Source organism: Aythya ferina (assembly GCF_964211825.1).
Source record: "Aythya ferina genome assembly, chromosome: 17".
Classification (NCBI taxonomy): Eukaryota; Metazoa; Chordata; class Aves; order Anseriformes; family Anatidae; genus Aythya; species Aythya ferina.
Window position 1 is genome coordinate 9,257,795 of NC_140316.1, and position 27,992 is coordinate 9,285,786.

The 27,992-nt window shown below is 46.3% G+C and overlaps 1 protein-coding gene across 2 annotated transcripts in view; it reads right to left on the reverse strand.

Moving 5' to 3' along the window:
- TBX5 (T-box transcription factor 5) overlaps nucleotides 1-25,788 on the reverse strand; it is a 125,807-nt gene extending 100,019 nt beyond the window's left edge. The window contains exons 1-2 of one of the 2 annotated variants that reach the window (XM_084491693.1): nucleotides 25,720-25,788; nucleotides 20,176-20,323 (exon numbers count right to left, since the gene is read on the reverse strand). In XM_084491693.1, coding sequence (XP_084347819.1) covers nucleotides 20,176-20,287 — 112 coding nt within the window. In that variant the 5' untranslated portion in view covers nucleotides 20,288-20,323; nucleotides 25,720-25,788. The remainder of the gene's footprint in view (nucleotides 1-20,175; nucleotides 20,324-25,719) is intronic. The other variant, XM_084491699.1, reaches the window with a different exon arrangement.
- Nucleotides 25,789-27,992: the final 2,204 nt, after the last annotated feature.

Below are 27,992 nucleotides of genomic sequence, written 5' to 3' on the forward strand. Positions count from 1 at the left end.
CTATGCAAGGATGGGCAAAAGCATATCCACAGGGTTCTTTCCTCTTTGGAAAAGGAGAGAAAAAAATCCTATCCTGGATGAAGACTTTAAGAGTCCCATCACTGAAAGCCTCACTGATCCAGCTTGCTCCCCCCACAGTTCCCATTCCCTCAGCTCAGCTAAAAGCTAGGGAAGAGATGCCACTGCCCTGGTGTACTTGAAATCCTTAAGGGCAAAGCTGACCTGCAACCCAATTCATATTTTGAGGGGCTGTTTGGAAGTATCTTTAGAAATGAGATGCTCTGGCTTTGCTCAAGCCACCTAGAAACTCACTTAATATCTAATTAACCTTATTAGAATACTATAATATTAACTCCTCACAGGACCAGAAGCATTACTGCTTCAGCTCCATCTTAACCAGCAAGCAGTCTGGCCATGTATCTGCAGACTCGTGATTAGATTTCTTTTTAATATCAAGGAGCTTTTGTCCTACTGAAATAAGTTTGGAAACCAGAACATGGCCTGCAGGTCTAAGAGCTTGGGTAACACCTAGGAAATACCAATACACTCTCAACATTACCTTAATAAATAACGAACACAGTATAGGTAAGGTGATTATTATAGACAGTGAGACTTAACTACAGGTGTGTTAAGTACAGCAAACCTGTGAAGTATGATTAAAGGATTTAAAGTTCTGTCTTATTGCTCAAACAATTATTCCAGAGTAGAAGACAGCATCTGTTCAATAGCAGCTGTAGATGCCAGTCTCTTAAGATGAAAAAGACTCCAGCCAAATTGAAAGACTACAGCCAAATTGAAAACAAAAGGGTGTTGAATAAAGCAATTACAGATTGCCAACCTGAAGTAGGAAGACTGCTACAACCTCTTGTAAAAGTCAATAATTGTCTAATTGTTCAGTGGATTCTAGAGTCAAGAAACAGACATCAATTCTGACAGGAACCTGAAGCCCAGGTTTGCCTTTCCCCTTACCTCCAGGAAGGGCCAGCTCAGAAACCCTGTGTTGATATTTCAGGGGACTCTGTGCAGAGTTAAATCCATTTCACACGTGTTGTGCAAGTATTTACTTCCAAGAAATGCCACTGATTTTAATGTTGCAAATGCCTGGCAAAACCTGACACCCATGGTATAAGGGACACCAACTTGCATTCAGTGCCTCAGATATGTTTTCTGATGCAAAGCTGTGATTATGGTTTTTGGGGTTGCTTTATTGTGGGTTCCCCCCACCAAGGTGAGGAGGGACAGGGAGAAAAGACTAGGAAGAGAAAAGCACTGTTGTCTGCCAAGTCAACTACATAAGGATCCCTAAATTGACAGACTCTACCCAGCATGAGCCTCTGAAACAGCTCCCAACTGGGAGACATGGCAGTTCAGTCAGTTGGGCTAAGCTGGAGTCCAAGAGTACATGATCAAAAAATTTCACTCATATTTTGACCAAGACAGGAAGCACTCTCCACATTTTGGGAGTAAAAAGTAGACAGTCAAGCCTAAGCTGTGAACCAAAAGACATCTTGTTCTGCTGCCACATTAGCTCATGATACTACCCCCTGAAGCTGGAAATATTTCCAGGAGGATTTTCAAAAGCAGAAAAACTTCAATATGGGCAGCCCAGGCCCATACAAGAGCCAGCTACTACACTGAGGAACAGGAGGCATGTTCCAAAAGACCTAGCCAGAAGTCCCAATATACACTGGTGAGCTAGACTTCCACCACACTGCAACAACTGGAATTGTTTTTTATCATAGCTTGTAGCTAAAATATCCATTCAGTGCATGGGAGATCCAAACCTAATTCCCTTCTAGGAGGCTCCCAGATACCTAGCTGCCAGCACAGAGCTGCAGCCACAGTGTAGGGCCTGGTGGAGAGTTACCCAGCTTATACTGTCCTTCACCCCACTGAAGTCAGCGAGCTTCCAGAGAAAGTGGAAAAAAGCTAAGCCAACACCTCTAATTTCAGATCCTGTCTTATGAATAAGCTTTCCTTAGTCTGTTTAAACCTTGTTTCTTTCCCTGTGAAATAACAAAAATACTTTGTTTAAAACACAGGAGTCTTGAGTGACAGCCAATGCCATCCAGCTATGGGTGAAAGATTGCTCAAGTCCACCTATGCCCTATCTACCAGCAGTTTCTGCTGCCAACCTGCATTGCCATTACATGCCCACCACAATTCATCACAGATTTGTGCTTTCAGAAGTGCCAGCTTTCAGGAAGAAGCAGAAGGCTCTGAACCCCCTAGAGCATCTACAGCTGGCCTCAGCCCCTTCAAGGATGTTTTCATTAATCTAGATTAAGAAAATCATCAAATAATGGATTTGATCAGAAACACTGTTAAGCCTCGCCTTTTCTCAATCCCCCCCAAGACACACACACAGGAGCAGGAACAGGCTCCTTATTCCAACTCCTATTTCTATTGAAAATGGTCATCAGTTTTGTTTCCACTAAAAATGGAAACCCAGACGTGGGTTTCAGAATAAGCAGCATGTAAAGAAATCTACTTCTTGCCAGAACTCTGTGCTTCTCTAATAACTTCAAGAAAAGCAAAAATCTAATGCAGAGCCAAAACATACCACTTGGTCTCGCATGGGATCTGATCAAACATCTAAAGGCAGTCAAAATTCCAGGAAGGGAGAGCTTCCTCATTCTTAAGGAATATTACCGAATGTACAGAAGGAATGAATTTGTTTCATTGAAGTCCCTTATGATTTACCTCCTTGATCAATATAACCCAAAAGCTTTGAAATAGACTGAGTATTCCAAGCATTCACCTGCAGTCAGTGGGAGACACAGGACACCATTCAATTAAGAGATAATAAAACATGCTATGTTCAGCATTTGTTTGTTTGAAAGTCAGAAGGGTTTTCAGATCTGCCTGCTTAGCCTATCTCCTACAAAAGCCATAAATCTCCCTCTTCTCACTAAACCAAACCATATTCTTATGCTTAAATCATATGAACGAGCTCAAAGACCAGAGGAATTTGCAAGCACCAGCCCTTTTCTTCCTTCCCAACTTACCCTGTGGCCTTCGACAAGTCTCTCAAAATCCAACTTTTGGGAGCAGAGACCTCTCATCTTTCATTTAGGGAAATAGTCTCTTTGAAAGACACGCACTCTACTGTTGACCTGCCAATATTTGCAGAAGAGTGTGCTAGGACTGAAAAGGATATTTCTTGATCCCATAAATGTTATTCAAAGGCAGGGATATGTCATGCTTGCCTTGATGACTGCCAATATACATATGAAAGTCATCCTGAATACACAACTGGGTGGAAGAAAGGAGTTAGTGATAAACAATCAACTAATGTGGAACAGACAACTGAGTATCAGATCATGGCAAGAAATATTGAGCATGGGAACAGTGGAAAAACAGGTGAAGTTCTGGACAGTGTCGACAACAAGCAGCAGGTATCCATCCTGGTGGTAATTTCCCTGGGGACCCTAGAGCTCCATCATCCACTCTTCCTGGAAGAATACCTTGTGGCATATATATATAATACCTTCCTGGAAGAATACAACAACGGTGGTCCCATAACACAGACCCCAACCTCGTGGTGAAGAAGTCTTCCAGAAAAATAAATCTTTCAGCTGCAGCAGGCACCTTTAGTCCTCACAGAAAGTCAAGGTGGAAAACCATGTTCAAACCCAGCAGGCTCAATCAATAACAAGGCCAGAAAGCATCCTTCTGCAAGGACCCTGAGATGTTTCATTGCACACCAGGCCTGGTGTGCAGGGCTCAGAAGCAGGGCATGGGTTGTCCTGTTAGGGCTGCTGAATCCAATGACTCATCTTTATGTCTAGGAATTAGCTCTGTGAGACTTCGTTGGTAACATTAAATAGTCTTATCTCACCTTTTAAAGGAGGGTAGTAACAGCCTTTGCTGTTTAGACTTTAAACACTTGAGGAAGATAGGGCCTCCTTCTAGGCAATCAGATGCAATCTAAAGGGAGAAAATACCATCTCCATGATGAAGGGAAGCCACTTGAGCTTGCTTTAGCAGTCTTTAAAACCTCATACCCCACACACTAAAGTAGAGGGGAAGAGAGGGAAAGCAAAGAACAAAGTTGAGAACAAGGCAAAAAAAAAAAAGGCCAGTGAACAATTTTGCAATCTTGAGATAGTCTTGCTTCCCTGGGGATTAGTCATACCTCTTCCAGAGGAGCAGCTGTTCACCAAACAAAACCCAGCCCTGAAGCTCAGCAATGCCAGTGAGAGGTGGTCTCCCCCTTCAGAAAGCTTTGGATGATAACCAGCAAGAACCGTATTTTAAAGCACAGAGGACTGAGTGTTCCCACAGGACTCGTGGATGAGCACTGATGAGCCAGAAGGATGCATTTAACAGTTGCTTAAGTTCTGGCACCCACACATTTCCTTACAATAAAGCCCAACACAGGCAGCCTTCAAATGTTGTGTAAATATTGTCAGTACTCTGGCACAACTTCTTTAAATTTGTTTTGCACAATCCCCAGGAGTTTCATAAACACTAATTACATCTCCTGATTCCTCTAAATGAGCTGCGAGTGCTCTAAATATGAGGAAACTAAAATGGGGATCACTGCTTCCCACCAGTGCATGGGCAGAGGTGAGCAGGCTGAAGGAGCTTCAACCTCCTCCCATGGAAGAGCCCACTACCTGACTTGAGAAGGTGGCAATTTACCAAAAGTCAGTGCTGTTGCCAGCTCAGCTGCATTTCTAGGATTGAGCAGCAGGCTAGCAGTTTGGTGTTATGAGCTTCTTAATGGCCATGCAATTTAAATCTTCATCTCCCCATAACACTGTAGAGATCTTCAGTTTCACCATTGTGTCATAAGCCGTACCATCTGCTGAACACTTCAAGCTGTTTATGGAGTTCCTAGAAAATGAAACCTATCCCCAACTCCCTAGATATATCTTGCAGATATCTTCAAAGCAGTAACAGTACTACCAGTTCAGTCATGGCACAGGTATTTCACTTTTGCATTTTGCCCCAACACATAACTAAACAGGCTGAAGCTATCACCTGGGTCCGCATTTTCTCAAAGACTACTCTATCAATTTTTGTGTGCTTGCCAGGCACTTTTTAGTGCCAGAAAATATCAAAAGAACCAGGAGTACCACATAAATGAGGCTGGAGCCCAGAGAGTTTCCAGGTGAGTGCTACCTATGTGCAAAGTTTTTATGATTAATGGCTTTTGCAAAATAGGAGCAATGAGCCCCAGCACTGAAGATACATTTCACTGGAACTCGCTTAGGTGCAGAGCACTCCTCTGTTTTCCATCATCTGCTACTGAATCTACAGCTACGTGTTTTGCAAGGAATGATGAGCGTTAGAGATGAGCTGAGAGATTAAACTCAAAAGCATTTTATGGAAGATAACTGGACACGATATACCTGGCAAGGAGAGGGGCCTCAAGTCGTAACAATGTTTTCTCATCACCTAGAGAAGGATATTTACACAGATGGAGGTAAGTGGAACATGACCAGATGCCTTTTTCTTCCCCTGTAGGGCAGAGACCATGCAGGGAGTCCCGCAAAACCATCACATCTCACACCATGACACACTGCCCAACAAAGGATGGATTTCAAAACCAACAGGGTACAGTTATAGTGCTGGAATCTCTGCATTTTAAATGGAAACCAGCCTTCAAGAGAGTTTTGGTTAGAGTTTCATGCATTTTTTCTTTTGACAGAAGAACCTAACTATTGTTTTTTGCTAAGCCTTGGCAATTCCACAAGATTTACCCATCCCTATTCTAGACAATAAAACAGTAACAAGCTGTCACTGATTGGGAACACACCCACAGCTCACACCTCACAGGTGAGCTCCAGTGCCAACACTGCTGTATTTTAAACCAGCACTCTGAGAAAGTGCTCCCTTCAAGCTGAAACAATCCATGCACAAAAGGTTTCACACCAGCCTGGAGAAAGGTTGGGATATCACCTGGGCTCTGCTTTTGCAAAAAGCCTGCAATATACCTTCACAGCCCTAAAGAGAATTTGGGCTTAACCAAGGCTCCACATCTGAACTAATTGCTTTAGCTCTAAGGAAAATGCAATGAGAAATTTCCTGCCAACTCACTCACTCATTTGCACTCCTGATCCCTGTACCCTTGTGATCTCAGAGTTAGAGCAGCACTGCAAAAGCTTTCAGCACCCACAGCCATCAGGCAGATATATGTTTGTGCCACCGAAGGCTCCAAACAAGGCTGTGCAACAAAGCCAGCAGCTTGTTTGCAGTGTCTGGGACAGCCAGTCCTATTTCAGCAGGAATCTCCATTCTCCACTATATTTACCAGGTGTCCACCACACAGCTACAGACACTAGCCCACAGCCTCTGCAGCTACGTTTCTCCACCAAGTGTGCATTTCAGCCTTTCCTCTTCTTAACATAATGGGAAAACCCATGAAGGATTATCATTTATGGTCTTGCAACGTTAGTTAGGGATGGGTGTCTGCCATAACAGGTGGGTTTTGCACCATTATTCTGGGTTGTAAGCTCTTTAAAGAAAGGAGCATCACCACAACTTCAAGGCGAAATATGCTGCCATGAAATACAAACAGTTCGGTTAATGGAGTGAGTTAAACATTCTAAAGCAAAGAGCAGTATGTAGCATTTCCACTTCTATTCCACACCATATAATTTGGCCTTTATAGAGGTCTTATACTGAGATAAATTCCTTTTCTTTACTGAACATGTTACACCTAATATTACACCTAAAATAAGCATGTGTAAAAGAAAGGGGATAAGCAGCTTCATCCTCATTGAAAGGCAAGCTGACAGTAGTTTAATACCCTGCACAATTTATTCGGGCATCAAAATTCTGCAGACATTAACTGTGCTCTGACATGAATGCAGCAGGATTTGGGGCATGGGTCATGCGTTTACTATGCCTGGCACAAAACCTCTGCTCTTCAACAGCACCAGAAAGACACAAGATCAAGAGGTCAGGACAGTTTGTATCAGATCCATCTCATAGGCACAACAAACCACTGAAGACAAAGATCTGCACCCTGGATTTATTGATCATTGCTTTATGATTTATCATTGCTGTGTTTGAGCACAGATTTCACTGCTGCTACCAGCACTACTCCAAAATAAAGCAGCCTGTGCCAATGCAGCAGGCAAATTTTGACTAAGTTTGTGAAAAGCATGTGCATGCCAGTTTGTTTTGTAACTCAGATGGTTTATTGCATTACACCTTACATATGGATTAAACACCTAAATTCTGTACTCAGGCAGTTAGCAATCCTTACATCACTTGTGGCACACATTATACATGTCTCCGCTCACATTTTACTCTGTGCTCCAGCATTAACAGGATTTTCGGAAAGGCACCAAGAGGAAGGAAGCAAATCCTGATGCACTATTATACAATAATGCAGTATGGCCCAGAGGAGATCCAGCTACCATAGGAAAACTGAGTTTTCAGCTGTTCCAACCACACATCCAATCTTTCAGTGTTAGCAATACAAGCCGTGGGCTAAAAAACCCTATTGCAGCTTTAGTCTGACACCTCAAGACATTGCTACATATTCTAGAGATGAACAAGACACATCATCCACTTATTTTCATCTTTGAACCATGTAACAGGAAAAATTTACACCTTCGTAATTGAATGGTCTTAATTAGAGATTAAATGGGAGAGGTGTTCAAGGCAGGCAAAACTGGACTTTGACACTCCCTGATCTGAGGGCTACATTGGAAAATCCTTAAGCTATAAAGCATGACATCTTACTCTGAACCTAGCCCGACTGGCATGTTGGGCACCTAGATCTTGGTCCAGATGGGAATAAAAATGAAGCAAAACCAAGGGAGAAAAATGTTAAGATGGAGGGAGGTGTTTCTAAGCATTTGTCAATTTGTCAAGGGTTACAATCTGAACAGAAAATCCTGCAGAGCAGCAGCTAGGGAGCTCCTGACCTAGAGAAGCCACCAAACCCAATTGCATCTCAGAGCAGCATGCAATCAGAGTAATCGCAACGTCTCAGAGAGGTGCAAGAGACTGCTTTTGCTTCATTCTTCACTCCCTGCAAGTGGTAGTATTTAGTGCTCAATGCTCACATGCAACCTGAGACAGCACCACAACCAGGGCTCAACCTGGGTACATCTGGGAAAGGAGTCCTTCAGCAGCACAGACCCTAAAAAAGTCTTTCACAGCCCAGCTCCAAGCAGAGAAGCCCTTGGTGCAGAGCTTCCAAACAAGCAGAGGGTGTTTTACACCTGCTGCTATTTTCCTCCTCTCTGGAAATGCAAATGACCATACAGGCTGGGAGGCAGGTCTCCCTCTTCAGAGCAACTTGAGATGCTATTTGTTTTATTTGCCTTTCCTGCAGGACACAAAGTGACATGTGGCTTGTAGCATTACACAGCCTTCAAAAGCTTCCCCACCATTGTAAATTAATCTCAAGGAGGGCAGAGCACACCAAAACAAAGCAGCTTCTAAGCAGAAATGCTGCCTCCGGGGAAGTTACCCTGCCTACTTCTCTCCTGCCTCCTCCATCTTACCCCTTCATAAAATTCAAGTTCAAGTCTCAACAGGCACCACTTTTAATGCGGAGCTGCACAAAGGAGCAGGGTACACATGCTACTAAGCTTGCTGCCCCAACTCCTCCCACATGTGTACCTTCTGTGCACCTCTTCACCCCAATTTCCAAGACATAAAATTAATGAAGACTAATGGGTACCCTCCAAACATGCCCCATAAGCTATTTGTGGAAAAGTATCACCTAATTTCCATATTAAAGGATCATTTTTCCCCACCCTGAGCACATGAAGTTTAAGCAGACAGCAGCGTGTCTGTTCCATTAAGTCATAGAAATCATCCCAAGCTCCAATTATAAATAGCACCAAACTGCGTCCCTGTTTTTCTTTCCCCTAAAAACAGCCAAATGTGCAAGATTGCACATTTGGTAGGCAGTTGTATAGCATCCAGAGGCTGCAAAGGCACAAATAACTTCTCACAAAGCACCAGTCTACTCAAACAGGGTAAGCACAGTGACTAAAGGACTGATGTTTATCTTTGACAAGCATTTTATGACTAACCGCATCATGAGATGTATGGAATCTGCTCCAAAGTCAACTGATACTGCTCAAACTCAAATCCAAGGCATCCTCAGACATTTCTCAGCATATGGAATAGGGGGAAAAAGACAAAACAATCAAGGCTGATAAATAAGAGCTGAAATAAACTAACATTTGTCTAAGTAGTGACACTTGTCTAAATAAATTCACATTTGTCTAAGTAGTAACCATTCCTGCACTGGTCACAGAAACAAAGCAGCTTATCTTTCCCTTGCTTAGGGTCTGGAGAGACTGACACACAGCAGATTCTCACCCTTAAATAGCTGCTAGCACCACTTTTAGGACTATCCTTCCACTTCAGTATCATTTGGGGGTACTCACAGGGAACAAAACAGCTTGGTCATAGCCCTGCCTCCAACTTCAGCCCACTTCCAACAATCTCAAACTGCCCCTGACCTTGCACTAAGGCAGAACAAGACTGAAGCACAGGAGAGCCATTTCCTAGACTTTTCCTTAAATTACACACACTTCTCCTTGCCCTGAAGGCCCTCTGCTCTTTGGCTCATAGTCCCTGGCACAGGACTGGAATTAGCTGGCTGGTTCTGCCTCTTTCTGCTTGGAGTGGTGGGAATTTGCAATCTTACCCCAGTTATGGATCAACTCCACATCTAGCTATAGGAAAGGAGTCTTAGCAATCAGTAACGACCTCATGATTTAGAGCACAAAGCCTTGTTTGACTAACAACCATCACAGAGCAGCCCTGCATGCACCCTTTTGGGAACACGCCAGATTCATATTTCTGTCATTTTCCCCCCATCTTGCATGTCCATATATCTATTTATACTCATTTCATTAGCAAATCACCCCATCTATTTATTTAGCTATTTGTCAGTGTGGCTGTCACTTTAATTACCTCTGTCTACATGGATTGCTATTTATCTGTCTTGTTAGCAATGCACCATCCACCAAATACATTCTTCCCTTAACTATAAGCACTGATGTTATCTGTGAGCCTGACCTAGAGAGCAATGCTCTTAGAAAGACAAGCTGTTTTGAAGCACAGGTTCGTGAATTTTACTGTCTCGTTAAGAACTCACACTGACAGCACTCCAGGAAAGCCAGAGCCATCACCACCCCCCTGGACAAAGGAGCCCTACACCATGGGCATCACCCATCTCTACAGGGACACTGGGCTCGTGGCCACAATAAGAGGGTTTAGCAGAGCTGTGCAAGCCGCTAATCTATCACTCATCTCAAGCAACACAGATGGTTGAAAAAACATGTCAAGTAGGCTAATTTTGGGTCTCCTCCTCCTGTGCATCCCCCTCTTGCTGCACATTGTCTCATACATCTGCAGGATGGAGCAGGGCTGCATAGTTAACACTGCAAGGATGCCCCTTCCCTGCAGGGCATGGAACTACTTCCCTGCTGGGAATGTAGCAGCCCCTCCAAAATATCACCCTCCTGCACCTGGTCATAACCCCACCTGCTCTGTCTTCACTTTTTACCTAGCCCTTTTTGAAGGATTTTTGAAGCCTTAGACTTATTCCTTAAATGAATAGCTTTCTTGCTCCACTGCTTTTCCTTTTTCACCAAGCAGAAATCAAAGCCAAACGGCATTTGAATTTACCCAGCCCTCAAGTCCTAGAGCATTCAGCCGGAGTCAAGGAGAATAGTAGGCACCTTTTATTACTAAACTCACTGAAGGCCACCTTGCACATCTCTACTTCTCTGCTGCACATCTCTCCCCAAAGGCTCCCATGAGGGAGGCATGATAGCAAATGCCATGTGCCCATGTGCAGATGCACACATCTAGATTCAGGGCACCAGTTGTGAAATCCTACTCCCCTCTCCAGGGGAGGGACCTCTTCCCATCCAGTTTTCATTTGTATGCATGCAAGATGTTCTATGGGGAAGCAGCCCATTGTCCACACAACCTATTCACCAGAATTTGCTTTAGAAGGTAAACCCATGCTTGTGCTGCCTGCCTGGGTTGCTTTTGTCTGCTGCTTTCCCAAATGTGGGCTGACAGACCTACTGGTCTCGGACACCAGCTAGAGAGATTTGTAGACAGGCAGTAGGAGAGCACAACTGCTTTCACCAGATCATCACAGCTGTGGCCAGCCCACATCCCAGCTCCTGCACACAGCTTCCACCCACAGAGCTGTGCACACAGCAGGTGAGCTCTGCAGACCTTGCCATAATCCACTTGGAAGCAGGCATCTCTGCAGAAACCAGTTCTTAACTCCTTGAAACACAGGTTATGAAACAGCACCCTTAAACCCAGCTCTAAGTCAGACTCGAGGTCCTGCCAGACAAGCACCCTGCCTCCAGCCAGGCCAACAGCCCACACCCAGGGGGCATAATGGGCCCACACATCTTTCCCAGTGTTTTCCCAGCCTCCAGCTGTCTGTGGTTACAGCCTTTGAGCTCACATGCACATCCCAGACATTTCAGCAGACCTATTGTTGAAGTTGAGTCAACCAGTTATTCCACCCACATTTTCTTGGTGGCAACAACCAGCTGGATCACTGCCTGCCAGTTTCCATACCAGCCTCACACTTGCAGGGCCATGCTATGAACCAAATTGCATTTTCTAAGCACCCTTTTCTCTTGCCAGGTTATTCCCCCAACCAGATCTGTCCCCTGATGTGCTCCACGACACAGATCCATGGACAAGGAGGTCAGCATGGGATGGACCCCTTCAGCTGCTGCTGCGATATCTCCTTGAATATCAGCAGGTATTGACTTCAAGCCTCTCCTTGTGATCTCCGGAAGGAAAATGCCCCAAACAGAAGGACTCCTAGAAATACCATCCTCTTCACAAGCCAGCCCAACGCTCCAGGACAAGCTTAAGGGGTTAGAGGAGACACCAAAGGCCACAAGAACCAGTCTGCCATGGGGAAGGAGCTGCTGAGATCAAGGGCACAGCCAGTGTCTGAGGTCCTTCCGAAGGTGGGAAATTCTCAGTGAAATAAATGCTAACCATGAGCTTTAAGGTATGGAAAAGTGACAGTCTTCTCTAAGGAAGGCAGAGGAGTTAACGTGATCTTTCCCTGAGAAGTTACATGCATGGGTGGAGGCTGAGAAAGAAAACCCTCAACCCTGGAACAGTGGAGCACTGCCAGCTGTGATGGGTTTACGATAAGCTCGAAAACATCCATAAGCATTCAACTTCAAAAGCAGGAAAAGGAGGACGGGAGCTGCACGGAGTCAAACGCCCGGGGCATCCCATTTTCAGTCAGCACAGGAGGCTATTTTTAGAAAACCTGCATACACCTACAGGAGTGCTAAGGCTAGAAAGGAATTCATTTTAATGGTCCCCTTCTTCACACCCCCTTGGAAGTGGTATTTCTACAAGAGCAGCCGCTTCACCCTTTATCCCCAAGTTGCCTGCGACATCCTCCCCCAGATCAAAATATCAAGAGAAAAGGCTTCAGCACCAAAAAGCCATTGCAAATGCAGACAGACTTCTAGCCAGGCCTCCACTTTCCTCTGTACACCAGACTCCTGCCCACCTTCCAGCTCCTGTGGCACTTTGCATTACCCTGTGGGAAAAAACAGTCAGAATACCCAATGGAGACCTACAGCTATGGTCTGTCATGGGAGATGCAGAGCAGGTGGGAAACCTGTTCATGGAAAGCAAGCACATGAGGCACCTGAACTGCAACTCCTGCACCGGTTGCTTCAGGGGCAGATGAGTATCATAACCGAACTGACATATTCCAACACCTCATCGCATTAAATAACGGCTGACCCCAAGGGTTACAGCTTGAAAGCACACTGTGCTCATGCCAAAGACAGTATTACAGCTGTCTATGGGCTGAAGGGTATGAGGAGGGACATAGTTGGATTTTTGGAGGTTCAGCTGCTGCACTTTTTTTTTTTCAACTCAGGACATGTCACTATTGAGAAAAAAGTGGTAAAATATGAAGCCAGGTGATTTACCCCACATTATTTCCAAAAGTCTGAATGAGAAATGGCCAAAGATGAGGGGAGATCTGTATGACACATCTGAACTGCACAGACAGCAGCAATGCCCAGGAGTACCTACAGCCTCAGTGACAGATGCATCATCTTATGGTCTTACCATCCCCTCCCTTCTCCATGAGTTGTCCCCAGAGAGCATGCAGCAAGTGTCCCTACACCTGGCCAGTAACACAGAGCAAACAGCAGGATGCTACAAGTCTACATGAGATGCCACCTTTCTCTCCAAGTAACCAAACACCTTACCTCCCAAAAACACATGCTTGGTTGGTCAATGATCCTTTTTCTCCACTGCACGTAACAACTGTTAGCTAAGCGATGGAGTCCCCAAAACACAAACATTTCCAAAAATGAACCAGTGCATACGCTGACCTTGAAGGCCACATTTCCAACCCTTATGTTTCTGGTAGTCATGGGATAGCTCAGGTTGGAAGGGACCTCAAAGACCATCTAGTTCCAACCCCCTGCCATGGGCAGGGGTGCCACCCACTAAGCCAAGATGCTCTCATCCAACCTTGTCTTGAACACCTCCAGGGACAGGGCATCTGCAGCTTCTCTGGGCAACATGTTCCAGTGCCTCACCTCTCCCTGAGTGAAGAATGTCCTCCTAACGTCTGATTTAAATCTCTACTTTTAGTTTTATAACCCCCCCTTTAAGTACTGAAAGAACACAATGTCGTCTTCCTGGAGCGTTCTCTTCTTCAGGCTGAACCACCCCAGCTCTCTAAGACTTTCTTCATACAAGTGCTCCAACCAAACATCTCATGGCCCTGTTCTAATCTCTTTAATATCAGGAGAAATCTCACTAGAGCCAATAAAGCTACACTCCACACCCCAAAACCAATCCCAACAGATATACTTTACACCTTCAATCTGTGGAATTGCTATGAGACCCCAAAATTTCCAGTTTCCCTACCAAGAAATTACTGTTACATGTTAATGAGGTTCAGAACACATGTAGGTAACTTATGTGAGTCCAGTAATACGGCAAGTTGCTCACAAGAGCTACCCACCCCAAATGGTTTGGGTTTATAGCCACCACCTCAGATGCACAGGGAGGAGAATTTATTCAAGAGCTCTCACTGTGGCAGCTTTTTTCAAGGTAATTTATTATTTCTGCAGCAGAAGAACCACCAGTTCCTCTGACCCTTGAAGTAGAGTAGTGCAAGGTGTCAGTGCTCCACCCCATGCCTTCAACATTTCTCCTTGTGTTTTTAGTTTCCACAATTTCTACTGTAAAAGGCAAACTCACTGAAGAGCGAGTTATTGTTTTGTCCTTGCAGTCATCGAAGGTGTAGGTACAGTGAAAGTGGAGAAGATAAATGAGGAATAGAAACCCATCTCCTCCTCCCACATATCAACCATCATCCCTCAAAACTGATCTGGGACCAGCCCATCTTCCCCTCCCCACTGTCCCTTCCCACCAAAAAAGAAGCAGGCTAGTTTCCTCCCCTCCAAATGACCAGGGAAACACCCTTCAGAAATTCCTGTTTGAATGTTTTAAGACAGCAAAGCAAGCTTTTGTTAAAAAGTTTGGTAGCATCCCTTTAAGTGAGCCTTGTGGTTTCGGCTCAGTGTTTTCTTGTTTGCATGCTAGACACACACTTGGATGGCATCACATTTCCCAGCTGAACCCAACCACATCCCTGCACCTGCATAGCTAGCAGCAACGTGAGAAGTCTTCAGCACGCAATTCAGATAGGGATCTCTCCAAGCAGCTTTATTGATGTTAATGGAGTTACTTGGGATTTACACTCACGTAAATCAGAGCACAGGTGGATGATAAATACTTGCAACTGGCAACAATATAGGGAAGGCCAATTTCACTCCTGGTGTAATGCTGCTCATGTCAAAAGCCATGCACCAAGCAGCAGCTGTGTTCATCACACACCACCTTAATCATGCAAATCAGCTCATTGCAAATAAACCTATATATTCACACAGCATCCCTCACTAGCTCCAGCAGAGCTGCACAGGTTCAGGACTCCACCCAAACAGATTATGTTGCAAGTTTATTGCTTTAAAATATTTTAAAGTGTTTAAGATAACATTTTCAGCAGACTTAAGCAAGCAATAAGCAGCCAACATTTGCTCATAATTGTCTCATCCTTTGAGATGATGTCACCTTTGGTGATAGATAATTCTGCACTGGTTGTTCGAAGCTACAGAAGCTGTTGGGCAAGGTACAACCCTAGCTGGCCTTCAAAAGGGGCCTGGCAGTCTGACATGCAAGCATCGTGATTGACATAAGTGCTTTCAATCTGAGCGACAGGTGAGGATGAGCAAAGAGTTGTGGCATTCCTGTGCACACCACTGCCCTTTCTGCTCACACCTTGCCACACAGCTGACCAGAAACAGGATGCTTTTGCATTGTAGGCCTTTGCCTTCTCACATTGTGAGGCCACCCACCTCCCTGTGGTCCCTGAGGACCTCACAAGCCACTCAGCAGCAGCATTTCAGTTCCAGGGGCCTGTAGTAAAAACCCATTTTATTCCCTTTTCCCTGGACTTTCATATGACCAGAGCAGCAAGAAAAACACCTTTCAGTGGGAATCATTAGGACACACAAGGAGGTAAGCAGCATCTAATCAAAGCCCTCCAAGCCATCAGGGCACCCTGGGGGTAGGTAGTAACCTTGGCAGCAGAGGCAAGAAGAGGTGAAGGTCAGATACATGGGGGAGATGGCGAGTGTCCAAACTGCATCTTCACCTCCCAGACACAAGTCTGAGCCTCATATCAAGGGTCAGAACCACGAAAGTCAGTTGGGATCTGTCTGATTACATCTAATAGGGACAGCTAGGAACACACGTAGGAGCAGATTACAGATTATTGTGGTGGTTTTAGGCTATCAGCCCTCCCAAACACCAACAAATAAATGGGCAGGTGGCCTCACGTAAGGTGTCCTCCCTTCTCTGCCTGGCCACCGGGGTGTATTCACCCCTGAGGGGCCACTGCTCACGCTCCCAGGGCTTAACCTCCCACCCCATTAATTGTTTGCCACCCTGCCATGACTAATCTGGTTTTACAACCCGGAAAGCAGTAGGGAAAAGAATCTGATCAAAAGGACAATCCTCACAGCCAGAAAACAAGAAAGGGCTGTGTAGCCAGTTGTTCCAGGACACTTAATCCATCGAGCCTTTGCTTTTCTACCCTTGGGCTTAGGCTGAGTCAGTTGTGATTTGCTTAAAACCATGAGAATTCCCTCCTCCTCAAAAAAAAAGAGCCAGTTGTAAAGTTTGACAAGAAAGGAAAACCAGGGGCTCACAGTACACTTGTACATTATGATTCAGTAGCTAATGATCAGCCAATTGGCAGTTTTCCATCTGCAGCATCTCCATGCCTCTGAATGCCAAAGCAAACACTTCATTTTACCTAAAAAGCTTTGCATTCAGCTAGATGTATTTGTTATGCTGACATTTACACTGCAGGTCTAGAACCAGTGTCCCACAAGAACATCCCACTATCTTTTGGAGCCAGCTACTGAAAAAGCACCAGAGTTGAGCCCTGTTGCAGTGTCACTTGCCTACTGGGGGACAAGGAGAGTATGGGGCCCAAATACTTCTTCCCTGAGAGGAAGAAATAGATCTATTGTAGGCCAGTAACAGTAGCCATGAAGCATCAGTCACTAAAGTCCTCATTTTCCTTTTACCTTTGAGAATAAACCAAACCACCCAGAGGAAATGTCCCATTCATAAACTGAAGTACTCCCAGTAGATGAGGCTTTAATTTTCTTCCATCCCCTGAATCCCAGCTTCTATCATTTTGGATCACCCTAGCACTAAGATCCAGACTTGCTGATTCTTCTGAACTCTCAGGAGCTGAGAGTTTCCCTTGGCTTCTAGATCTAACACAAGCTGAGCTCAACCTCTCTGCAGTGTTCTCCATGCTTTGGAAATGATCCAATATCCCCTGGACTCAGAGGTTTTCCATTGGTTTTAGTGAGTTCTGGAGAAGGGCCTTAAAGATGTTTTCTTTTTTCCTCCCCCCTGCAGCTTAGCAGAAGTCAGAGCCACTTTGCCTGCAGTTTTACAAGAGGCAGCTGGTGAAAGGTTAGATAACCAGACAACATAGCCAAGCCCAGGGGAGTCTAAAGAAACCCTTATTTGTGGGCTTTCATGCCAAGTTATTGCTTACAACCTTTTTTTCAGGAAAGGGCTGTCTATTAAGCCAGAAGTTCCTTTCCACTCTATCTGATGATCAAGTACCTTTTACAAGGAAACTCAAAGACACCAACCAGATGTACAAACTATCTGCATCTTAACAGCAAGTTGGGGGGGGCAATAAACCACTTCAGAAACATCAAGTAGGAAAACTGCCTAGCTTGCAAAGTGGGATTGGTCTTTCTTCACTCGCAACCTTCAGGATCATGTTCATCTTGAGCCTGCTTTTTTGCTGAAGATTGGACAAGGATCTGAGATAAGTAGGTTGCATTCTCAGTTGAGATGCTTCCCTGGCTCAGCAGGAAACATGAACACCTCATAACCTCCCCCAGAAGGCCCTGATTCCTTTGCAATATAAGACAAAAAATGCACAGCACCTCTGTACACAAAGCAGGCAGAATTTTAGGATTCTCAAAGCAATTATGCCCACTAGCCTGAAGAGGTAATGTTTTCCAGCAGCTTCCTATAGGAAAAGCCCGTTTTCCCAAGAGAAAAACTCTTATGGAACTAATCGAGGAGTCTACAACGCAACAAATTATTTTGGGTGCCTTTTCAGGGAAGACACTCAAAGCCCATTTTGAAAATTAGTTATAGTCTACATTTTGCACATTGTAGGACAAAAGTGGGGGGGGACTTCAAAGCCCTTACAGGCATCTCACACAGATGCTGTCACAGAGAAAAACAGTAACAAAGAAAAATAAATGAAATGGGATGAAATGCCAGGCAAGACATCATCTCACATGACTTCTTTATCAAACTGAATCCTCTTTCTGGAGGACAGGATCTCAAATGGGACACCAGAGATAGTTAGCAAGGCCTTCTCTACAACTTCCTCCACCTTCTGGACAGGCTCACACTCTCCAGTGTAACAGGGAGAGATTTAGAAAACTTACTCTAGGAGTTACAGGCCACTTGAAAAACCTGCCCTAACACAAGTCTATTATTGTACACCCTGTTTACTTAAATTCATTCCACAGCCTGGGAGACTTTGCACAAGGAAATTTACAGCTCAACTTAATAGAGCAAAATGTAAAACTGCTGGCTTTTGGCTGAGGCTGTGAGCAAAGGACAGGCACAGGTTGTGACTGGGGGTGTTTTCACAGGGCCACTGACACAGAATGTGTTTTCAGGGAGTATTTATTTTAAATAAGGAAAGTTTATACAGCTTGAGAAAATTATTGGGAAGGAAATTAAATCTCGTTCTGTTGCTCTTCCGTCTCACCTTGACACTTGCTGTTCTCCTCCCTCCCCCAGGGCTTGGTTAGGGCAGGTTTCACTTGCAGAAAATTGCCTTCCTCGTGCATACTGATTTACAACCAACCCATGGACCAACTTTCTACACATTTCAGGGAAGAAGGGGCAAGCAAAACCCATTCCTCCCCTACCTTGACCCTAGGCCGGGGTTCAGGAGGACAAGGATGTGTGGCATTAGGTGGAGGTTGCATCCCATCCTGAGCAATCCACAAAGACAGGACCCCTCCCAGGCAAAACTACCCTCAGTTCATGGAGTGGGAGGGGAAGAGCTTTCTCCCCAAGCTCCTCCAGAAGCTGAGCCAATGCTACCCCAGCTTGGGAAGTCACGGCCCCAGCAGTGCTGTTGGCAGAGATCAGCATTCCTTCTTCCAGCCCAGGCACAGCTCAGCCGCACGGGGCCAGCACAGCCTGTTCCTCTCCTGCCCCAGACCTCCCCACCCTGGTGAGCCAAACAAGAAACATCAGTACCAGCTGCACAAGCAGCCATGCAGCAGGGTCTTCTGGTGCAGCCAAGCCAGTATTTACAGGCAACTTTATTATTTTCCGTCTTCGCAAGAGTTTCCTCCTTACCCCCCAGTGATATTTCCAAGGGCTCCCAGCAGAGGCTTGGACACTGGGCCCAGTTGCTGTCATGCTGGTTCTAGAAGGTGGGAATGACAAAGCAGAAGGCCACAAGGAGCCATCCAAGGCAACACCATTCCAGTTTCCTCCAGGCACAGACACCCATGCGACTCTCCATCCCAAAGGGCCCATAGAATACCCACTTTCCCCAACACACACCACATAATACTCAATTCCTCACATTGCTAAAATCTTGAAATTCAAGAGCCTCAGAATGCACCCTACAATTACAGCTTGGCACATTCATAGCACACATCCCCCTTAGCAAGCAGATCACAAGGATCCCAGCTGACCACCATTGCCACCTAATAAACTCAGCAATCAAGCTAAGAACATCTGAGTAAAGTCCTTGCAGCAATGCATTGGCAGGCTCACTTGCCTACTCCCACAAAACCAGGGGTCTAAGCAAACAGTGAAGTGCTGCAGCAGGACCTGCAGCCCACGGAGCAGGTTCAGCCAACCCCAAACACTCAAATCATTGCTCTTCTGCATTTTGCCTTCCAGAATTTCCTCCTCCCACAGGTAACAATCCTGGCTGAGACCTTCAGCAGGTGGCAGGCAACATATTTCCCTTCTCATCAACACAACAGCAGCAGGACATCAGTTCAGTAGGTATTTGTCATGGTTCCATTAGAACTAAACATGCAAAACCCCAAAATAGCAGCTTCATAGGCTCCCCAGCCCCAAAGGGCCCACCCAACACCAGGTTTGTCTGTCAGAGAAAGTTTATTCAGTGAGCAGCCTTTTTTTTTTTTTGAATGTTGTCAAGAAACTGGGAGGAAAACAGCCTTGTTGAGAGCAATGTCCTACTGCATTTATCCATGGTTACCCAGGATACTTTCCTTAGTGGGTGTTAATTCAGCTCACTTCTATACTGAGAACAAAAATAGGGCAGATATTTTCCCTGGGGATAAAACATCCCAAAAAGTAAGGGCACCCCTGGGCTTGAACCGGTGTGAATTTCACAGTGGGAAAAGCCATACTTCTCACCAAAAAGACCTGTGCTCTTAGTTTTTTCTACTGACAGCCCACAGCCACATTTGAAGCAGCAGCTTGTCTTGAGGTTTACATCTGAAGGCAGGTTTGCTGTTAGATTGAGCAAGAGGTCTTGTGGAGGAGTAATCATGCTTTCTCTGACCAACTCATAAAACAAACCACACTTACAAGCATAGCTACTCCCTCCTGTGCACCACCAGTTTCTGCTGGCATCAGCAGGTAGACAGCACTTAGGATCTTCTGATGGCCTCAGCTTGCGTCCTTCAACAAGCAAAGTCATTCAAGGTTTCTTGGTCTTTCAAGATTTGTCACTTCTCTGGAAGACAGGAGGCAGCAGCATCTTGGAGACTCAAACAATAGGTTATAGTTTTTTTCAGAGCACTTAAAACCCGGTGACTAATTAACTCTGACACCCTTAGGTGTTATTAATCCCACTAAACATGGGAGGAAACCTAAAAAGGAAACCAGACAAACCCTTGGACCCATTCCAGTTTGCCTCGGGAGCAAAGCTTGGCTTGGAAGAGCAGCACCACTTGCCTGGGGCCCCACAAGAAGTCCATATCAGAGGGAAGAGGGCTGCAACTTCCCTGTCTGCAAGACAGCAGGTACTTCCCCTGCCTGCAGCAAGGCAGGGATGGAGCCGTGGCAGCCCCAAGGGGAGGCTGCCCTGCAGCCTTCAGCAGCAGCACCCAACCTGCCTGCAGCACTGCAAAGCCTCCGAGAGCTCCTTTCAGTGCAAAATTTTGTGTCAGCATGTCCCAGAAAGCTGGCTTTGTTACAGGTAGACAGCTTATCCTCTGCCTATTCTCCCCCTCTTAAGGGAAGGGGACAGCAGCCCTGCTCTCCCTGAAGGACCACTAGGCCAGACACAACAGCACACTCCATGGCAGGGTCCTTTTGCTATTTTATTCCTCCCAGGTTCTCCATATTCCCCCTTCTCTCTACCACCAGTGAAGCTCCAGTCATTATATCCTCAGAGCTCAGCTCTTAGCATTCACAGCTTCAAATCCTTCCTGGTCTCCAGAGACTGAGGCCTGAAGTATGGACCACAAGCACATGGCAGGCACCAAGCTGCCCTCCTAGCCCCAGGAGAAGACTATTTGCTCCCTACCATCTTCCCCCTCCAGGTGACCTCTAAAACCCAGCCAGGTTCCTGGTCAAAGCAGCAGCCATAACCAGGATTTGGTATCCCCCCGTAAGGCCAGCCTCCAGCACACCCACAGAGTACATAATGGTTTAGGAACAAAGGACAGCTTACATCAGCATCCCATCTAGGAGACAGTCCCCTGGGCCCAAGCCCCAGCTCTCAGGCCAGCAGACACCAGCAGTTCACACACCACAAGGCTTTGTGCATCACTGACCCTCAAGTGGGATTTCACACAGCTTGCTTTTGAATAGCAGGTGCTGCCTGTGGGTTACTCCAAGAAACCTGGCTAATTCTCCAGCCTGTTTCAGTCTGTGGTGCTTGGATCCACAACCTCCAGGCAGGCTATAGAGCCAGCCTCGCCAGGCAGCCACCCCTTTCACCGATGGCTACGGAGATAGGGCACCAGGCTAGAACAGGCAGCTCACACCATTCCTCTGGGGAAGCACCACACCTGCACGCTCCCGTGATGCAAGACCCAGCAGAAGGTGCTGTGAAAGATAAGGCCATGTGGGAGCCCTCAGCTTTCCTCTTGTTCTTTCCCACCACTCGTGTTTCGGCAATTGGACTCTGCTAGCCCCATCCCTTCCCTGGAGCAGGCCTGCAGCAAGGCCAGGTGCCTGCTGGAGGCTGCCCTTGCCTCTCAGTCCCTTGGGCCCCGCAGCCTGAACGGGCTTCTTCCTGGGGCCATCTAGTGGCATATTTTAATATAGTTCTTCAAACACAAGCATGCTCACCTGGGGTTTATGCAAACACAGCTCTATGAGAGCCTGAGGTACATCCGAGAGCAAACCGGGCTCTCTGGCACAGCCACCACCTCAGGCTGCAGTGCCTCAGCTGCCTCACCAGCACCACTGGCAGACCAGGAAGAGCACACACTCCCCATTTCTCCTCTGTTATTTCTAGAGAGGAAGCACACAAGTCTTCTTAGTCCAAAAGATGCTCTCACCAAGAAACCAGGCTGACAGATGAGGCCACCAGCATCACCAGGATTGGCACCACTCAGCCAAGTCAGAAGGACCAGGACTGCTAGCTCCAAGGTGTTGCCTCTTAAAAGTTAAGCATAGACACCTACAGCACTGAGCCTCTACATCCATTCTTCTGTTAAGGCAGAGATTTTTTTCTCCAATTTTATTTCATACAATTCATAAATAGTTGTTTCTTTGCACTGAGCAAAGTGTCAGAAAATCTCCTTTTGCCTAAAGTGGATTTATATTGAACAAGAGATTCCTGCACAAGTCTAGGAAAAAAGCATTTCCCCCATCCAGATGAGGCTACCCCGGTATGAGATGTGAAATCCTGGTGGTTTTCCTCCACACAGCTGCAAAGCAAAAGGCTGATGCCTCTAAACCCTGGCCCCAAGAGGAGCCAGGAGTGGCACAAGCCAGGAGGGTGAAGGCAACCCTGCCCCTGAGCCATGAGGGACCCCAGCAGCTCTTCCCCTGGTGAAGAGATATCAGCAGGGACTGAAGGTTATTTGCAGAGTGCTGCTGGGCAGCTCTGCATCACTGAGCTCAGGAGACTGATTTCTGAGCCACAAAGTAGCCAGGGCTGTGGTCTTGGCCTCCTCCCATTTCTGTTCCCTGCCTCAGTGCCATTGTGGAGGCCACAAGGCTAATTGCTCCTGGTAAACCATGCAGCTGGCTCTTCAACCTTCAGCTGTGAGACAAACTCCCTCCTCCCTACATGCTGTTCAACCAAATCAGGTGCCCTGATAGTTCACCAGTAAATCATCAGGAGGCCAGCATTTATACAAGGAGCAGGGGGCATGTATGCTGTTCCCTCCTCATGCCCTTCTGGAGGCAAAACAGGCTTCCAGTGTGAATGTAACACTAATTTTGCTTTTAGTTTCCACTGAATTGCAGAATTATACTATTGGGAACATAACACAAGCATTTTCCTAGAAGGCTGTGTTTCACTCCCACACACATCAGATTTTCTAACAAATAAAGAATTAATCCAGACCATTTGCTCCTTCTGGAAGATAGATATTTCCTCAGTGGTCAAGGATCTGGTATTGCCATTGCCTTGTAGCAAAGATGAGCCAGCTAGTTTTGAAGATTAAATTCTTAAACTTGAGACTATTCCTGAAATAACACCAAGAACTACATGTGGTTATTGAAGCCCTGATTTTCCCATGTTGTGTCCAAGTAGCTATTGTGAGCTACAGCAAGAGCAATAGCATGCACCATCCATGTACCTACCCACCAGTCCAACACTGACCTTTGAAGGGTTCCTACTCTTGTTGAGGTTGATTTTACCCATCCCTCTCCAGTAAGGGGCAACAAGTTAATTGGATGGAGCTGGGATCAGCCTGAAGATCTCTGGTTTGGGGCAGGCCTTCTCCCATTTCCAAGTGGCAGGAGAGGTTTGGTCTAGGCTGCTTGAACTGGGTCTTCCAGATAAAACAGACTTTGTGTTCCCCAATCAATATCAGTAATCATCTCAGTGATCCCCATACCCAAGACAATACGAGTCTGTATAACAGAGCCTAAAGAACAAGACCTGCCTTGTCCTGGAGTGCTGCAGGACATAGCCAAGGGGACAGAGCATATCCCACATAGTGTTTCTGTTCATCTTGGACCCATTAAAGGCTAACACCCTCAAGATCTAGCAGGGAGGCCCCCAGATAAAGCCTTTGCCCTTCTATTTGCCATTCAGGCCTGCTTGCAGCTTAAAACTCATGCATTTGTGAAAGCTTCTGCAGCCAGACAGCCACACTGCCAGCAGGAAAGGCGACTTTCTGAAACTCCACAGCTCCTAACATAACCAGCAGCCTGCACAACACCAGTCTCTACTGGCAGGAGGAGAGCTGCCCACACTAAGTAATCTTATGCTCAACACAGAGAGCTGAGCAAAAAGGCTTAGCCAAGGTCATGGAGACCAGTCTTCACTCCACTCCCTCCTGCTTTTCAGCTGCCTAATCCTTAAAGATAACAGCATTTTCACATTCACCACTGTTTTTCTGCAGTGCTAGAAGAGGAGAGCCTTATGGAGAAGTCAGGAGCTCTCATGGTTAATTCCCCCATGTTCTGCAAAGCCAGGACGGGGAGCTGGCTGCCCAGTTTTGCAGGACATTGAGCACAGTACAATGAGAAGGAGGAAACTGAGGCCACCAAGCTCATCACCCAGCCACACCAGTGCAGTGACAATCCAAAATGAAAAGCACAAGCTTCAGTCCAGCTTTGGAACCCTTGAATCATGTTTCTGTTCTCACACAACTCCCTCCAGCACAAGAGACTTACTGTGACTCAGTTCCCAACCCATTTTTTTAGTTAGCCCTCCTGTCATGGGACAGGTTGATGGCTGACCAAGCTGGACATGGGGAAACCCACCCATACAGAGGCAAACAAGGATATCTAGCAACAGTTTAAAGCTACAATGGGGGAATAGCTGGGCTTAACAACATACACCATAAAAATCAGACAGATTCCTCCCACCTTTCTCTCCAAACCCATCAAACTTTTAAACACTCTGAAGTTAATTTTCTAGATAGGGCAAAAGGCTGATTTAAAGATGAAAGAATACATGTTAAGAAGACTCTGTCCAGCACAGCTTCCTAGGAACAGATTTTCAAACTGAGTATTGTAATTGAGTGTTTCTACTCCATTTTAGACCAAATAATATCATAGCATTGAGTAACACAAGCTCACGTCCCAACAGCTACCCTATTCCTACATGCTGGTTACTGACAGTTGTCCTAGAGAACACGCCACCCTAAGTGGCACTGGTTATCAGCAGAGTGCTGTCCCAGACTGACTAGGTGTGCCTTGCCTGGAATATAAATTTACATATTGATGCTTTACCTGACTGAGGTCCCTGAAAATAAGGAAACACCAGAAGTAGTTTTGGGGCTTCTCACATAAGAAAGCAGGTGTTGAACAGACCAGCCAGGCTGGCAGATGAATGCAGGATGACAAAAGGCTGCCAGGCCAGCTAGAGGGAGCGTGGCACTTGTTTATCAAGTTCCTTCCCCTCCAGCTACACTCCTAACTCTCAGTCTTTGCCACACTCACCCCTAGGTTTCAACATCCTCCCCAAATGCAGGCCGCCCCGTTTGTTCCTCAGCCAAGGAACTCCAAAAATCAAAGAGCACAAGAGACTGATTTCACAGGACCCAACACACACCTCGAGACATTTCACATCCACTTTCAGGGCATTGCCCACAAGCTCTCTGCAAGGACACATTGGCACCTTGGGAACAAAAACCACATCGAGCTCACTCAGACCTACCTCAAATCCCACAGACACATTATTAGGTCTAGCAGAGCCCCAGCAGGGAGGGAATGACCTAGGTAGGTGCACATCCACCACAGCTACACACCTGCAAACCAAGACCCCATTCTATTTTATCTGAAGGCTGCTCACAGCCACAAGACAGAATCTAGCAGACACAATCCCTGAAGCCCTCCAAGGGCTAAGGAATGCAATTTCAACACATGCTGGACTCCCTCCATGAAAAAACCCACCTCACAGCTCCCGAGGAGCAGCCAAGAAGCTATACAGCATCTACCACCAGCACTTCACCTACACCAAGTCCCTTTATTCTTCCCCCCACAGCCTCCTACCTGCATAGGGAATCCATCACAGGTCCTCTCAGCAGCTTCTTGCACCTTGTAGCTCCTCCAACACCACTGTCTTCAGGAAAAAGCCATTCCTTGACCCAAGCCAAGCTTATAAACCCTGCAGTCTCAGCTCTATCAGGCCCAGATGGGTCCCTCAGATGATGCTGGGTCACAGCTGGAACTTGTGTAAAGCCTGGGGTCTGCAGCACATAGGTGGCACTGGGCTGAGCAGGCAGCAATAGGTCCTGGGGAGAAGCAGGGTTTAGCCCCAAAACTAATTGTAATTTCCATTACAGCTCATTTCAGAGCAAGAAAGTGGGGTGAGCCCATGTGCACGGTGCACCCAAGTCCCCAAGCCATGAAAGCATTTGGGAACCATCACCATCCATTGCTGTGTGCTTGGGGCAGGGGCACAAGGGTGTTCTCCCAACCCTAAATGACATGGCCAAACCCAGCCCTGGCTGCTGTTCCTTCCATCTCCCACTGACACCTAGAAACCTTAGGGAAATATTATTTGAAGGGAAAGCTCTGCTCTCAGAGTGGTCTCGCCCCCTGATTTCACCGGGGTGATGTGATTGAAAAGGAAGCAGAAAAAGCAGCGATTGATTACCCATGAAGCAGGGTTGTGATCCAATAAATAAATAATAAATCAGCGTGCCTCCTCTCAGTGAGGCGCTGGAGACCCAAAGTTCCCCTGGAAGGATCTGGGCAGAATATCCATTATCCAAACTGATCACAGCTACTCGAGTGGAAAGAGCAGCTGTGCCTTCATGTTTTTGACACTTTTTTTCTCGTGCATTACACCATCCTCATCGGGAATTAAGTGATTTGGACTTGAGATAACTCATTAAGGAGTGGCAAGGACTACTGCTTTCCAGATTACCTAACCCCCGTGCATCCAGCTCAGAACACGACACCCAAGAAGCGCAGTGTGAACCCTTTGCTACTTCACCAAATCCGTCCACAGCCAGCAAAACCGCTGCCCTTGGAGTTGTGAATTCCCCCAAAGCCCTGTTCACACAGCTTCACTAAGCGTTTGTGGCAAGACCAGCGCTTCTCTCGCACGACAATCAGCCCATCGCCCCTGCCTGCCGCTCCTGGAAGCATTAACACCAGGCTCCAAGGGTTTAACTCCTTCATAAATCTCCTTCATAAATCTTTCAGGCCGCTGGAACCCAGGAATTACCTTCCACAGAAACCCTGTGCATCACTCGCTGCAAAGCAGCTCTGACGCCTACATGCACATATACAATTCAGGGTCCCTAATGAGAGCGTGCACCGGCGTGGAAAGGGACAATGGGCATCTCTCATCGCTAATCAGAGACAGTCGGAAAGTAGGACAGCAGTTTATTTGGAAGCTCTGCTGGACCTGGAAGGCTCTTCCCTAAAGATCCCTCTGCTCTGGTTCAGAAGTTTCAGTGGATTTTGTCTGCTACCAGTTTCTTAAGAGGACGAGTGTCTTTTTTTTTTGTTTCCCTGGGAAGGCTTTCTTCCCCATTGTGTGACCGCCGCACATTAAAACGCAATCAATATCGTTCCCATTGTTTACCCTGAAGTTTGATGCATGTCTTCCTGCTTTTACATCCTTGTTCTCACATTTTAGTGCCCCCAGTTCCACCAAAGCAAGTTGATCTCTCACCCGGAGAGAAGTGTTTCATGCGAAATGGCAGTTTCTGGTGCAGAATAGTTTTGTAATGAGGGAGGAGGCAGAAAACATAAATAAGGTTATAATAAGACAAACTGCTTATGAAGAACAGCTGCATGCGTGTGTAAGAGAGAGCAAAAAGTGTAAGGCAGGAAGAATATGAATCAAACTATGAAACAGAATGTAAAAAGATGTTTTCCGTGCGTACGTGTTTGAATGTGTGTACAAGTGAGCAAAAGGCAAGGCTAGCACAAGAAAAAACATGACAACAATGAGGCAAAATAGCTCAGTATGTGCATGACTGGGGATATGTGAGGGCGGGAGGCAGAAATGCAAGGAGACGAAGCAAAGGAGGCCTTGTGCTGTGCAATCCAGGGCAGGGAGATGGCTACTTTCTAGAGCCCTGCCTGCCCTCACAGCACAACCACTCACACCTGCAAAGCTCTGGGAGGTTTTCTACCAAAATGCCGGGTCTGGTGCCACTTCCGTGGGGATGCCCAGCACTGGGATGCTCATTTGGAGTTCACTGAGTTCACCAGGAGCCGTCACATCAGTGCTGATGGGCTCCTTGCACACATTCTCAGCCCCCACAAACACACACGATTACAAGAGCACAGAAGGAAGCCGGGCA